This window comes from Emys orbicularis, chromosome 12 (genome assembly GCF_028017835.1).
Source record: "Emys orbicularis isolate rEmyOrb1 chromosome 12, rEmyOrb1.hap1, whole genome shotgun sequence".
NCBI classification, from domain to species: domain Eukaryota; kingdom Metazoa; phylum Chordata; order Testudines; family Emydidae; genus Emys; species Emys orbicularis.
In genome coordinates, this window is record NC_088694.1 from 8,442,847 (window position 1) to 8,455,284 (window position 12,438).

At 45.6% G+C, this 12,438-nt stretch overlaps 1 protein-coding gene across 1 annotated transcript; it reads left to right on the forward strand.

The window, feature by feature from the left end:
• The first annotated feature begins 332 nt into the window (after positions 1-332).
• On the forward strand, positions 333-5,422 carry HRH3 (histamine receptor H3). The gene is made up of 3 exons (XM_065414769.1): positions 333-579; positions 3,013-3,179; positions 4,526-5,422. The coding sequence occupies exons 1-3, from the start codon at positions 333-335 to the stop codon at positions 5,420-5,422; spliced, it is 1,311 nt and encodes a 436-aa protein (XP_065270841.1).
• The last annotated feature ends 7,016 nt before the right edge of the window (positions 5,423-12,438 follow it).

Below are 12,438 nucleotides of genomic sequence, written 5' to 3' on the forward strand. Positions count from 1 at the left end.
CCACTCAGGGGAGCGGCGGGCACCGAGCCCATCCCGGTGCAGTAGGCGCGGAGAGAGATCAGGTACTAACCCCTCGGGAGTGAGCCCCCTTTGCTCCTTCCCCGTCCCTGCAAGCGGAGCGCTGCGGGCAGAAGCGCTTTGGTTCCTTTTGGCTGATGCCTCTCAGGGGCTCCAGAGAAGGGGGGGAACAAGGCAGCCGCCGCTGCCTATTGGGCTGCGTGTGACTCTGCCCAAGAATCAGGCCCCGTTGGCAAGCTGGATCAGCCCCCGCCACCGGGATGGTGCGGACCGGTGCTGCCGCCGCCTGAGTCGCTGAGCGGCGTGGTGCTGAAATGGACAGCAGCCTGCAAGACTGGCCCCTCAACGCCTCGGCGGCTGAAGGCAAAGGAGCCGGCGACCAGCTGCTGGGCAGGTTCGGGGCCACGTGGACCATCACCTTGGCCGTGCTCATGGCTCTGCTGATCGTGGCCACCGTGGTTGGGAACGCGCTGGTCCTGCTGGCCTTCGTGGTGGACTCCAGCCTGCGGACCCAGAACAATTACTTCCTCCTCAACCTGGCCATCTCAGATTTCCTAGTAGGTAAAGTACCACGTCGGTTTCACTTTTCCCACCCAGCTTGGGGTTCCCGGGGCCAGCAGACTCAGGAACAGCAAGTCGGACACAGATTTCCCCGCTGGGCTGAAAGTTGTGTGTGTTTAAAAGGTAGCAGCAAAGATCCCAGTAGCTGGGTTTTATTTTAGGGGCTGCGATATCAGCCACTCCAGAGAGAAATAGGGGACTTGGTCAAGTCATTTCCCTGTGGCTCAGGTCAAAATGGTCTTCCAGGCAATCTTTGCAAATGCGTGAGCTCCCGCTGTTCCCTTGCAAAGGGTTGTCACCCAGAGCTAACCGGTTTCAAACATCAGAACAAATGTCACTAATAATGTGGGCAATATCAACCATGGGTTATTTCCCCTTTCTGAGTACTGGACTTCAAATGGAAATTATCTACCACCGCAGCTTCTTTCCACAACGTACTCTAGATACGGCTGTACACACCGATCGCTAAGGCAGATACCTTTTACACGGCACACGTACTTGCCTCTGCAGTCTATTCTGGAAAGAAGATGCAGTTTGAAGTCCAGTTATTTACACGTTTGGTGATGCCCAGTTAACATGGCAACATTGATATCAGGCCGGGCACCAGGGCATGCTACTCGGTGAGACGTGCATTGTTAAAAGAAAAACAAGAACCCAAGGAGGAGATTTGTTCTGTTAGTTACGTCCGTGGGGGTGGACAGCGAAATGAGCACTACAGGAACTGAGCACTTGTTTCTTTTTTCTTGTCTTGCAAGGGGTTATTTAGTGGTGATGCATGTGCAGTGGAAGTAACCGCGCAGACTTGTAGCTAGCCAGATGTTTGGAGAACAAGTTGCATGCCTCACTAAAGGAGAAGGGCGCCCCGTCCCATTTCTCTTGCTAAGTCAGAGAGCCGGGTTTTGTGAAGCTGAAAGCAAAGGGCTGAGTTCAGATCGGCTCTGAATGCAGCCTTGACCAATCCCCTGAGCCAAAGATTAGTGGCTGCGACACGCATCTTCGTGGGAGGGGGATTAAGCAGGAGGAACGGTGTGGATTTCTTTATTGATGTTTAGCTCGAATGGATAATGGTCCCAACTCCCCAGAAGGATTATAGGCCATCAAAGCGGTGAGAGATTGCTTTAGCTTCTAGACACACACAGTCAGCCAGCCACCCACCACCCTTCAGATTTACACTTCGGAGACACAAGAACCGTTTTTTTCTGTCACAGTCACACTGATCAGCAAGGACATTATTAATGTATCATATGCAAAAATAGGAAGCCAGAGTTACTGAACTGTGCTTCTATGTGGTTCAGAATGTTAGACAAATTAGGTAGTGCCTCTGAACATCCCCTGGTTTAGAGCTAAGCTGCAAAGCCCAGGAAAACCTTGATTCAATCTTTCCCTGCTTCTTTGATACACAGATGTGCTCAGTGATTGTTTTCAAAATCGATTTGTATTTTGACAGAACTATCAAACCCTCACTTCTGGCATGTTGCTGGAGAATTTGGGCAAAATCATTGGAGAGTTTGGATATGTTAACTGTGATAAGGCAGTAAATTGAGATTCAGCTTTCCCTGTGGGCCAATTGCAAGGAGAGGGTACTCATCTTCCCCTCCCCTTCATTTAGGGAGCAGAGAAAACAGCAGCTCAGGTTGCAACCCGAGTACCTAGTTCTGCAAACACACATGCACTGGAGTCAACTAGCCACCCACGAAAATTCACTTGTGTAAGCTTTTGTAGGATCAGGCCTTCAGATGAGAGCACTGTTGAGCCCCTCCAAAAGAACTGACCTGGGTCCTCCAGCAAAGAGGAGCTCCGGTCAAAATACAAGCCAAGGAAGCTTTGATTTTTAAAGGAAGAGCTGGGAGGCTCTCTTTATGCATCGCCTTGAGGCAGTAATGGGTAAAAAACCAAATTGTTACCTTGCTTTACAGCTTTCCTTTAAAACTCAGATTTCAAGCTTTTCCTGAGGCATTTGGGCACCCAATTCCCATTAATTTTCATAGGAGTCATGCAGCCAAAGCCCAGATCCTCAAAGGTATTTAGGTGCCTATCTCCCACTGAAATCAATGGGAGCTAGGCACCAATGTCTTTGAGGATCCAGGCCCCAAATCCCTTGGGCCGCTTTGAAAATCACAGCCTGGATGTTCATGGGCCAGAATTCTCACCTAGTGGGCTCCTTTCTATCTTTCCAGCCTATGCTGCTGCTGCTGTGTCACAAGATTAGCTTTTGAAGAGACTCTCACTGGGAAATCACTATCTGTGACCCAACCAACACCAGCCACAAGCTGGCCCATACACAACATGGCCATCCAAGGCCACTGAGCAGACTTGCAAATGACATCACATACACCAACAGTTATTCTCAGCATTCATTTGAGTGAGTTACTTTTTTCAAGCACCTGCGCATGGTGCAGAAGCCCTTTCAAATATAAACACCTCTCATTGCAGGTGCCTTTTGCATTCCCTTGTATGTGCCCTATGTGCTGACAGGAAGATGGGCCTTTGGGAAAAGCTTCTGCAAGCTCTGGCTGGTAATTGATTATCTGCTCTGCACCTCTTCAGTCTTCAACATTGTACTGATTAGCTATGACAGATTCCTCTCTGTGACAAGAGCGGTAAGTACTGACATGTCAGAGATGAGAAAAGCCTTCCCCCTCACTTTATTGTCTCGAGTCATCTGTGCTAAATAAAAGCTGTTTGATTCCTTGGGAAATTATGAATCTTTTAGTCTGGTGATGGGAAAGAAAAATTCCTGGGAAACATACAATTCACTTGCAAACCTTGACTTCAGGTGTGTGTGTTTTTAAACAATCAAATCCTTTGAGGTTCAGAACCCAGGAAGCAGATTGTCCCTCAAACGCTGACGGTGAAGGTGTTTGAGTGACAGCCAGTCAATCCAAGTGAGGTAAACAGTTTATTACTAACTTGCAATGGTTATTTCCAGATTAAACAAACTGATTTCAGTGGGAGTTACAGTCAGTCTCACTCAGGAACTGGCTCACAGGTTGCAGTGGAATCTTGCAAGGTGCCAAATGTCCTAAATGCACAATTATTACAATGGGAATTGAGGGTGCTCAGCACCTTATAGGAGGGGAACAGCAACTCACAGGCTAGAAGGGTTCCAAGTACAGTACAAAGCGACAAAGAGTCCGGTGGCACCTTATAGACTAACAGACGTATTGGAGCATAAGCTTTCGTGGGTAGATGCATCTCATGCATCTGACGAAGTTGGTATTCACCCACGAAAGCTTATGCTCCAATACATCTTTTAGTCTATAAGGTGCCACAGGACTCTTTGTCGCTTTTTACAGATCCAGACTAACATGGCTACCCTTCTGATATTTGACAAGTACAGTACAAAATATCTACAGAGGGGCCCAATGCATAAAGTTCAGCAATCCAGGGCCAAATTGCAACAAAGCTCACATGTATTGGACGCAGGAGTTTGGCGTGGGCCCCTCTAACAATTTCAAAGTGCATTCAGGGAGAGCATAGGCATGTGGCTGGGGCAGTGGACTAGACATTGAGGCTCCCTGGATTCTATTCCCAGCTCTACCACTGACTCAGGGTGCAGTCTTGGACAAATAATCTCTGTCTGCCTCATTTTACCCATATATGAAATGGGGTTAAAAAGCAGATATCAAATTTGGGCTGAGCTATGTATCAAGAATGATTCATTGACATAAAAGGTGAATATCTCCCTGAAATGTACTGACTCAGTTCAGGACTGTTCTAAGCCAATCATGAGCCAAGTTTGATTTGGAGTTAAAGGACCAGGTCCTAGCTTTTCTCTGTGGGAGTGTGATTTATCTAGTGATTGGGTCTGCTGTCTCCAGCACATGGATTTGATACACTGCAGAGATATTGTATAGCAACTTTGCCAGAAATTTTACAGTTTGTAAAACAGTCTAAGCCAGTTAATGTATTTGGTCATATCTAAGAAAAGATTTTTCCCCTCCAGGTCACATACCGAGCTCAGCAAGGTAATACCAAGCAAGCAGTGCTGAAGATGGTAATGGTGTGGGTCTTAGCTTTCCTGCTCTATGGACCTGCAATTATCAGCTGGGAATACGTAACAGGCCAGAGCATCATACCTGATGGGGAATGCTATGCTGAATTTTTCTACAACTGGTATTTTCTCATGACGGCCTCCACGCTGGAGTTTTTCACCCCCTTCATCAGTGTATTGTTTTTCAACTTGAGCATTTACCTGAACATTCAGAAACGCACCAAAATCCGCCTAGATATCTTCCACGAAGTACAGAGCCAGTCGTTCATGGAGGAGCTGGAAATGAGTCCGGAAGGAAAGCTGTCCCTGAAATGCTGTAAGTGGGACCAGAAAGAGGCAGCCAAAACCCTAGACCTTCCTAAATGTGAAACACAACAAGCAGCTGCCAATGCCAGTCAGAGTGTGAAAGACTCACAGACATCAGACTCAAAGAGCTCCGGGCCCTATAGTGGGAAATCAAAGTCTTTCAACAAGAGGAGCTATAAACACTCTGCGTCTACAATGTCTTTAGAGAAACGGATGAAGATGGTCTCCCAGAGCATCACACAGCGTTTCAGGCTCTCCAGAGACAAGAAGGTGGCAAAATCACTGGCAGTTATAGTGAGCATTTTTGGGCTTTGCTGGGCACCATACACCCTGCTCATGATCATCCGAGCTGCTTGCCATGGCCACTGCATCCCTGATTACTGGTATGAGACTTCCTTCTGGCTCCTGTGGATCAACTCTGCTGTTAACCCTGTCCTGTATCCCCTCTGCCACTACAGTTTTAGAAGAGCTTTCATTAAACTCCTGTGCCCCAAGAAGTTAAAGATCCAACCTCACAATTCCCTCCAACCCTGCTGGAAGTGAGTCAATCCAGCCATGTATTTGAGGAGCTGTCTTATCGCTTTGTCATATTTGGCAAAACCACAGTAGTTCATTTCCTGTGAAGAATGTGATGATAGCACTTTCGGGGGGCAAGGGTGTTCAGTATTAACTTCTCATGCTCTCTCTGCAGGGACAAAAATGGGCTGAATGGACAGATGTGTGTTAATCCCATGGCACCTATGTCTGTGTTCACCCCCCTACACATGCACAGAAGAGCTCTACTGCCACCTAGCCAGCCAACATGGGATTGGTACTTTTTATAAAAAAGAAGCCCAAAATGTAAATCTAATCTTGCCCACTGTAAGTAATATATAGTTTAACCCGGAGGTTCTCAAACTGTGGTCTGTGGACCACGAGTGGTCCACAAGCTCCGTTCAGGTGGTCCGCGGATAGTTCCCTCTAAGGTGCGCGCCTGGGCGGCTGCACACAAGAGAATGAAGGGCCACCCACCTAATTAGTGGAGCCGCACAGACGTGACTCCACTAATTAGGTGCCTGGACCCTGGAGAAGACGCACATGTAAGGTGAGGTGGTGGCCTTGGGGGGAATAGGAGGTAGGTGGGAGGGGGCAGTGGGGTGAGAAGAGGGGGTGCCTGGACCCTGGAGAAGACGCACATGTAAGGTGAGGTGGTGGCCTTGGGGGGAATAGGAGGTAGGTGGGAGGGGGCAGTGGGGTGAGAAGAGGGGGTGGTGGGAATTTGGGATGTGCAGGGCTGCGGGGGCCAGAGAAAGCGGCGACTTTCCCCAGGACCATGGCTGCAGCTGCTGGGGAGCTCTGTGGCTGCTGTGGTAGGGGAGAGACCCCCCTCCTTCCCAGCCCTAGCTCAGGGGCTGCGGCGGTGGGGGAGAGACCCCCCCTCCTTCCCAGCCTCAGCTCTGTGGCTGCTGTGGCAGAGGAGAGAGGGCACATCCATCGCATTAGAAAGGTAAAACTACTGATATGAAAATATGAGTTGTGTGCTTTTATTTGTAGAACAAAAAAAGTTAATTATTATTAAGTTTTTTTATATAGCGCTTTTATTCAAAGCGCTTTACAATAGTTAGCTAATGATACAAACAACATTTGGAAAGCTCATTAAGTGGTCTGCCGAGACCCTCAGCAATTTTCAAGTGGAAAAAAAAAGTTTGAGAACTACTGGTTTAACCCTTTACAAACCAGATATTTGCCATGAGTGTGAGGTTCTCTTCTCATAGCCAGTGTACTACACATGCATGGGAAGGAGCAAACATTTCAAACACCGCCCATGTATAATTATTTGTATTGTGATAGCGCCTTGGGAACCGTATCACAGACCAGGACCCCACAGTGCTGGGCATTGTATACACACACACACACACACATACAAAAAAAGACCTTCTCTGACCCAAAGAACTTACAATCTAAGTCTCAGACAAGACAAGACAAAACAGATGTGGGGAGCACAAGGAAGCAATGAGACAATATTAGCATGAAAAGCAGTGACCACAACACTCCAGCTGCCTATTGTAAATAAAAAGTATGTCTCACTCTTAGAATGGTTAACGGACAAAATTAGCCCCACTAAAGTTCACACGAACAGAACAAACTACATTCATGCATCAGTTCACTATTGCCCTATTAATCTTGCATGATTCTTGCTGAAAAACTGATAGAATTTCCCCACCTACAGCTATGATTGACTCCATGGGCCTGGAGCCTCTCTGCTCTGAGCCCTCCGGCATCCACTGTGCCTTTAAATCCCGCCATAAATCTCACCTCTACAGGAAATCCTTCCTCTCTTTTTCTCCCCCTATACCCACCACTCCTGAAGTGCTGTCCTGTGTCTGTCTTTTCTTATGTAGACTAAGCTATTTGGCTATATCACATCTCTGTTTGCAAAGCACCATGTTGATTTACAGGTGCGCTCTATAATAACCATCATAATAGACTTGCATAACAGTAATGAGAAATACAGCAAGACCCCAGATTGTTATGGGATTGCGGGACTCAGGTCAGACTGGTGGGAACTGGGCAGTACCTCTATACTTCATTGAACTATAGCACGAGTCAGCTACTAACTTCTTCACACTCACAGCCCCCAGTGTGAGCAGACACTGTTGGGTGAGGCCCAGTGAATGGCCTAAGCCTCTTCTCCAAGATTTTAGAAATACTTTTTGGAATTGATTTATAGAATGGCAACCCCTGGAATAAGGGAGTTTCATGGCTGTCCATTTCAGTAAGTCCCAGCCTGCAGCCCCCTGCCAGGATCACCCATCACCCACCTGAACAGAAATCCTGGCTCAGCTGATGCAAGGAACAAATGTAAGCATTGAAGAACTTTCTATGCAGTTTTGTGGTTCAGTGGATAGAGCACTAGTTTCAAGAAACCTGGAGAAATCTATCCCCAGCCTGGTGCATGACCTTCCCCAAGTCACTTTACCTCTGCTTTCCCATCCTATCTGTTGTCATTCTTCCCTGTTTAGATGGTAATATTTTTGGGGATAGGGATTGTCTCTTACTATATGTTTGTACAGTACCTCCTGATCCCAGGCAGGGCCTCTTGGTACTATCATAATAGAAATACATAATCATTAATTACCACAGCAAGAGCTCAGGTTTAACAGGTCTGTAGAAAGGAACTAGAGTTCAGGACCCTGGAAACTACATTTGCAAATAGGAACCCAAAATGTTGAAAAGTAGCCCTAAAAAAAACCTGACATTGTGATTCCCAATTACACTTAGCTGCTGTGAAGATAACTGTGTTTCTTGGCCTTTGCTAGGAATAAAAGAAATGATATAATCCAATCATTCCAGTGACATTTGTTGATTAGATAAATAGTGCCATTTCAAGTCAATTTTTATTGATGATGTTCTGTTTTGTGTCTACAGTATTTGGATCTGTAATAGTTTCGGTTAAGTGACTATTACATACTTGTTTAAAATGTATCTTCAATCAGCATAACAAGTGTATTAAGACCTGTGGAGTGGTGTATTGTGAAGTCTACTTGTAGCTTTCCTTGTGCTGCAGAGAAACTCAATAAAAGTTATTTTTATATAAAGTGTGCTGAATGCTCTATAGAAAACAAGGTGTTAGTAAAAAGTACAGAACATGTTTGAAAAGCAATGAGTGCGCAGTGATCTGCATGGGGAGACAATTAAGCCCAGCTGTATCATAGGAGAGACAGCTCCTGAAACAGCCGGATTTCTTTTGCCATATATTAACAGGAATTGGAGAGCACATAAGGTCCATAGAGTGAGCACACCGTACATTTCTTTTTGAAGTCCAGCTGTTTTACAGCACTAGTTTCATGAAATCAAGGTCTGAAAAGATTGCATTAACATTAGCTCTCTGGGTCAAATCAAAAACTGCATTGGTCTCCTTAGAGTGGAGAGAAAGTACTCGTGTGAACAAAGTTACTAGCCTGCAGCTGTGATTACCTTATCCATGATATTTTAGAAGCTCTGTTATAACTTAAGGGAGAAAAAGGGTTTTTTTTGTTTTGTTTTGTTTATACTTCATGGTATCTAAAGATTGCCTAGATTTTCCCTCACTTCCTTCTCCTGCCTCCCAAAAAAGAGTTTTTGTTTTCTTCTTTTTTAATCTTAGAAATATTGGGAGTGTCATGTCTGATCTACCCTGGCTTTGCTGGAGGACTCATTGGGGTTCTCTGCTGCAGAACACAAGATCTCACCTCAGAAAGGATGTCCTTTTCTCCCTGCCCTCACTGTAGCAATTTAGTACATTTGCATTTTCATGTGACTAGGTGGTAGAGTGAAATTCACAAGCATCTTGTTCTCAGTGGGAATTCCAGAGGAAGAATCATGAATATATGGTGCCTGCTCACAAGAATCAGACATAACAAGGGCATGTCACACAGCCTCCAGACAAGTGTCAGACGAGTGACTGGAAGCCTTCTGCTCAGAAGGCAGAATTGGGACCCAGTGCAGGACAGAAAAGCTCAGTAAGGGGCGCTGCTGTTGATCCATTTGAAAAATAACGTGCATTCGGTGGCAAAAGCAGCAAAGGGTCATGACCTGATGTATAGCCTTGTCTCCAGTGTGACACACATGACATAGCTAAGGTTGTTCAGAAAGAAAGAATGGGCTACAGGCAGCCCTGAATGGCACGAGAAAGCAAAGTATCCTCACCCATGGTGTGGTGATGGTCTCCAATATTGAAATGTTCAGCATAGGAACGACAGCCAGGACAACTGCTTCCTTTCCTTGGGCTGTCTCCTACCTGACTGCTATCTTTTTAACCATGCTGCTCCTCCTTCTGATCCAGAAGATGACGACGATGCTGACAACGAGGCTGAGCTAGTTCCTTACTATGATAGGCAGGGTCAAATCAAGTGGAGAATCTAAAACACTGATAAAGAATCTCTGATTATGGATCCTTCAGCCCCAGTCCGGAGTTTAGAAACCTGGACTTTTTGGACTGACTAATATGTCAGACCAAGTGACAATTAAAATATTGCTAAACTGGTTATAAAACAGAACTCATAGGCCCTCACTTCAGCTGGCCTCCACTCAAACAAAAGATGACACTTTCCAAGAAGCTTCAGCCAGGATCCTAAAATAGTGCCCACAGCTTTTGGGCCTACATTCCCCCATATTCACAAACACAAAAGGGCATTTTCTTGCACAAGTGGGATAAATAGCCATCTGATGGCCTGATTTCTACACACAAACCCCATTCCCAAGTGCAAATGTATGTTTCCTGCATGCAAACTAGTGTGCACCAAAATGGACAAGTTAGAGGCTATTTATGAAAGCTTGGTCCATGCATTTACTAATAAATAGCTTTTGCCAATGACATCTAACTCAAAACAGCCATCAGTTATGTAATTTAACAAAACCTAACACAACTGTAGTGCAAGACATCCCAGGTAGCACTCCTCACTGTCACACCAGCAGGCCTTTAACGATTTCTACATTCAGGAGTGGGTTTGTGAAGCAAGCGTAAGCTGAGCAACATTTTTATTGGCATAGATGTTTCATCACCCAGATCTTTAAACAGCGAGGAAAACTAGGACAAAGGATATACAAACAAGCTGTCTCATCTGCTTGTGGTCAATAGATAAATCTCCTGCAAATTAATTAGATGCATGAGATTGCTTCCCCCACTGTATTTCTATTATTGCTAAATGAGTAAATATAGAACAGAACAGAATCAGGGAACACTGAATAGAGTGCTCCCTGGACTTTTCATCCTACAAAGCGTCTGAGCCTGAATAAGAGCTGTGGGATCAATGGGACTTTGCCTGAACCAGTGCGGCAGGATTGGGCTCTCTATCTATTTAAAAAACTAAAGAGCCTAGAGAGATTTTTCCTGCGCCATATTCCCAGACACATTAAAAGGTTATTAAGCAAGATCCAGGGCATAGCAACAGAGAACATAAATAGGTCACTTAAGGATTCTTCTTCTGTAAAGTGCCCCTTCCTGGGGGTTTGAATTTATTGAGCTTCTATTGAATCAAATAAAAAGCATTAGTGTTCTGAATCCCAGAGCCATTCAGTTACCTACTGCACCTGACAAACTAAGCAACCAGTCAGTTAAATAGAAGCTAAGCTTGTACTTAGGGTAGGAATAAATGGTCAGTTTTCAATGTGCAGAGAGGTAAATAGTGGCACCCCTCAAGGATCTGTACTGGTACCTGTGCTGTTCAACATATTCATAAATTATCTGGAAAAGGGGGTGAACAATGAGGTGGCAAAATTTGCAGATCATACGAAATTACTCAGAATAGTGAAGTCCAAAGCTGACTGCAAAGATTTACAAAGGGATCTCACTAAACTGGGCAACAGATGAAATTCAGGGTTGATAAGTGCAAAGTAATGCACTTGGAAAAATAATCCCAACTACACATACAAAACGATGGGGTCTAAATTAGCTGTTACCACTCAAGAAAAAAATCTTGGCGTCATCATGGATAGTTCTCTAAAAACATTTGCTCAATGTACAGCGGCAGTCAAAAAAGCGAACAATGTTAGGAACCATTAGGAAAGAGATAGATACTAAAACAGAAAATATCATAATGCCACTATATAAATCCATGGTACGACTACGACTTGAATACTGCATGCCGTTCTGGTCACGCCAACTCAAAAAACATATATTAGAATGGGTGTAGAGAAAGGCAACCAAAATAAATAAGGGTATGGAACAGCTTCCACATAAGGAGAGATTAAAAAGACTGGGACTATTCTGCAAAGAGATGACTAAGGGGGATATGACGGAGGTCTGTAAAATCAAGAATGATGTGGACATGGGCAGCGCGTGAACCAGTGGTTTGGGGCGGCTAGCCCCTGGCCCCACCCCCACCAGAGCCCCACCACCACCATGACCACTGCCCCACCCCCAATCCCCCTTAGCACCCAGCCCTGGAGCATGGGGCGGGCAGGAGGTGTGGCCCCCAGAGCGCTGAGTGGGCGCTCCTGATTGAGCCCCCGAGCAATTCAGGAGCAGGGGAAGATAGGCATTTGGCCACCTAATGCAGGGCCTGATCCAGTAGGTGTGCTCAGAGGCTGCCTACTGGATTGGACTCCTCAGGCAATTCTCAACTGAGTGCCCTACCACTTGGCTATAGAGCAACTAACTCTTTCGCCGGCCCAATTAATATTTAATTATTTAATTAAAGTGGAACAACTTCAATAGAAGACATTGAGGAAGCTCCACATCAGAATATTCCATAGCCCAATGGTTAAGCACTCATCTGAGAGGTGTCCGATCCCTGTTCAACTTGCTTCTGCCCTGCAGGAAGAGAGGGGATTTGAACCAGAGGTCTCCTATATCATGGGTGAATACACCACACAGTAGACTAAAGGTTATAAGGGAGGTCCCCCCACTCCCTGGTTGTTTTGTTTTGGGCCTGGAATGCGTCTTAGGGTTTTGGCTGCCTATCCTCCCATTTTATGGATTGCAAGCAAAGATAGGTGCCTTCCTGCAGCCTGGTCTACACTAGAATATTAGGTTAGCATAACTACGTCGCTCAGAGGTGTAAAAAATCCATCCCCCTGAGCAGCATATTTAAGCCAAC

Excerpts from the sequence above, each read along its gene's own strand:
- HRH3 (XM_065414769.1), top strand. The coding sequence starts at position 333 with ATGGACAGCAGCCTGCAAGACTGGCCCCTCAACGCCTCGGCGGCTGAA. Across the intron at positions 580-3,012 it reads CATCTCAGATTTCCTAGTAG|GTGCCTTTTGCATTCCCTTG; the intron begins GTAAAGTACCAC and ends CTCTCATTGCAG. Across the intron at positions 3,180-4,525 it reads TCCTCTCTGTGACAAGAGCG|GTCACATACCGAGCTCAGCA; the intron begins GTAAGTACTGAC and ends TTTCCCCTCCAG.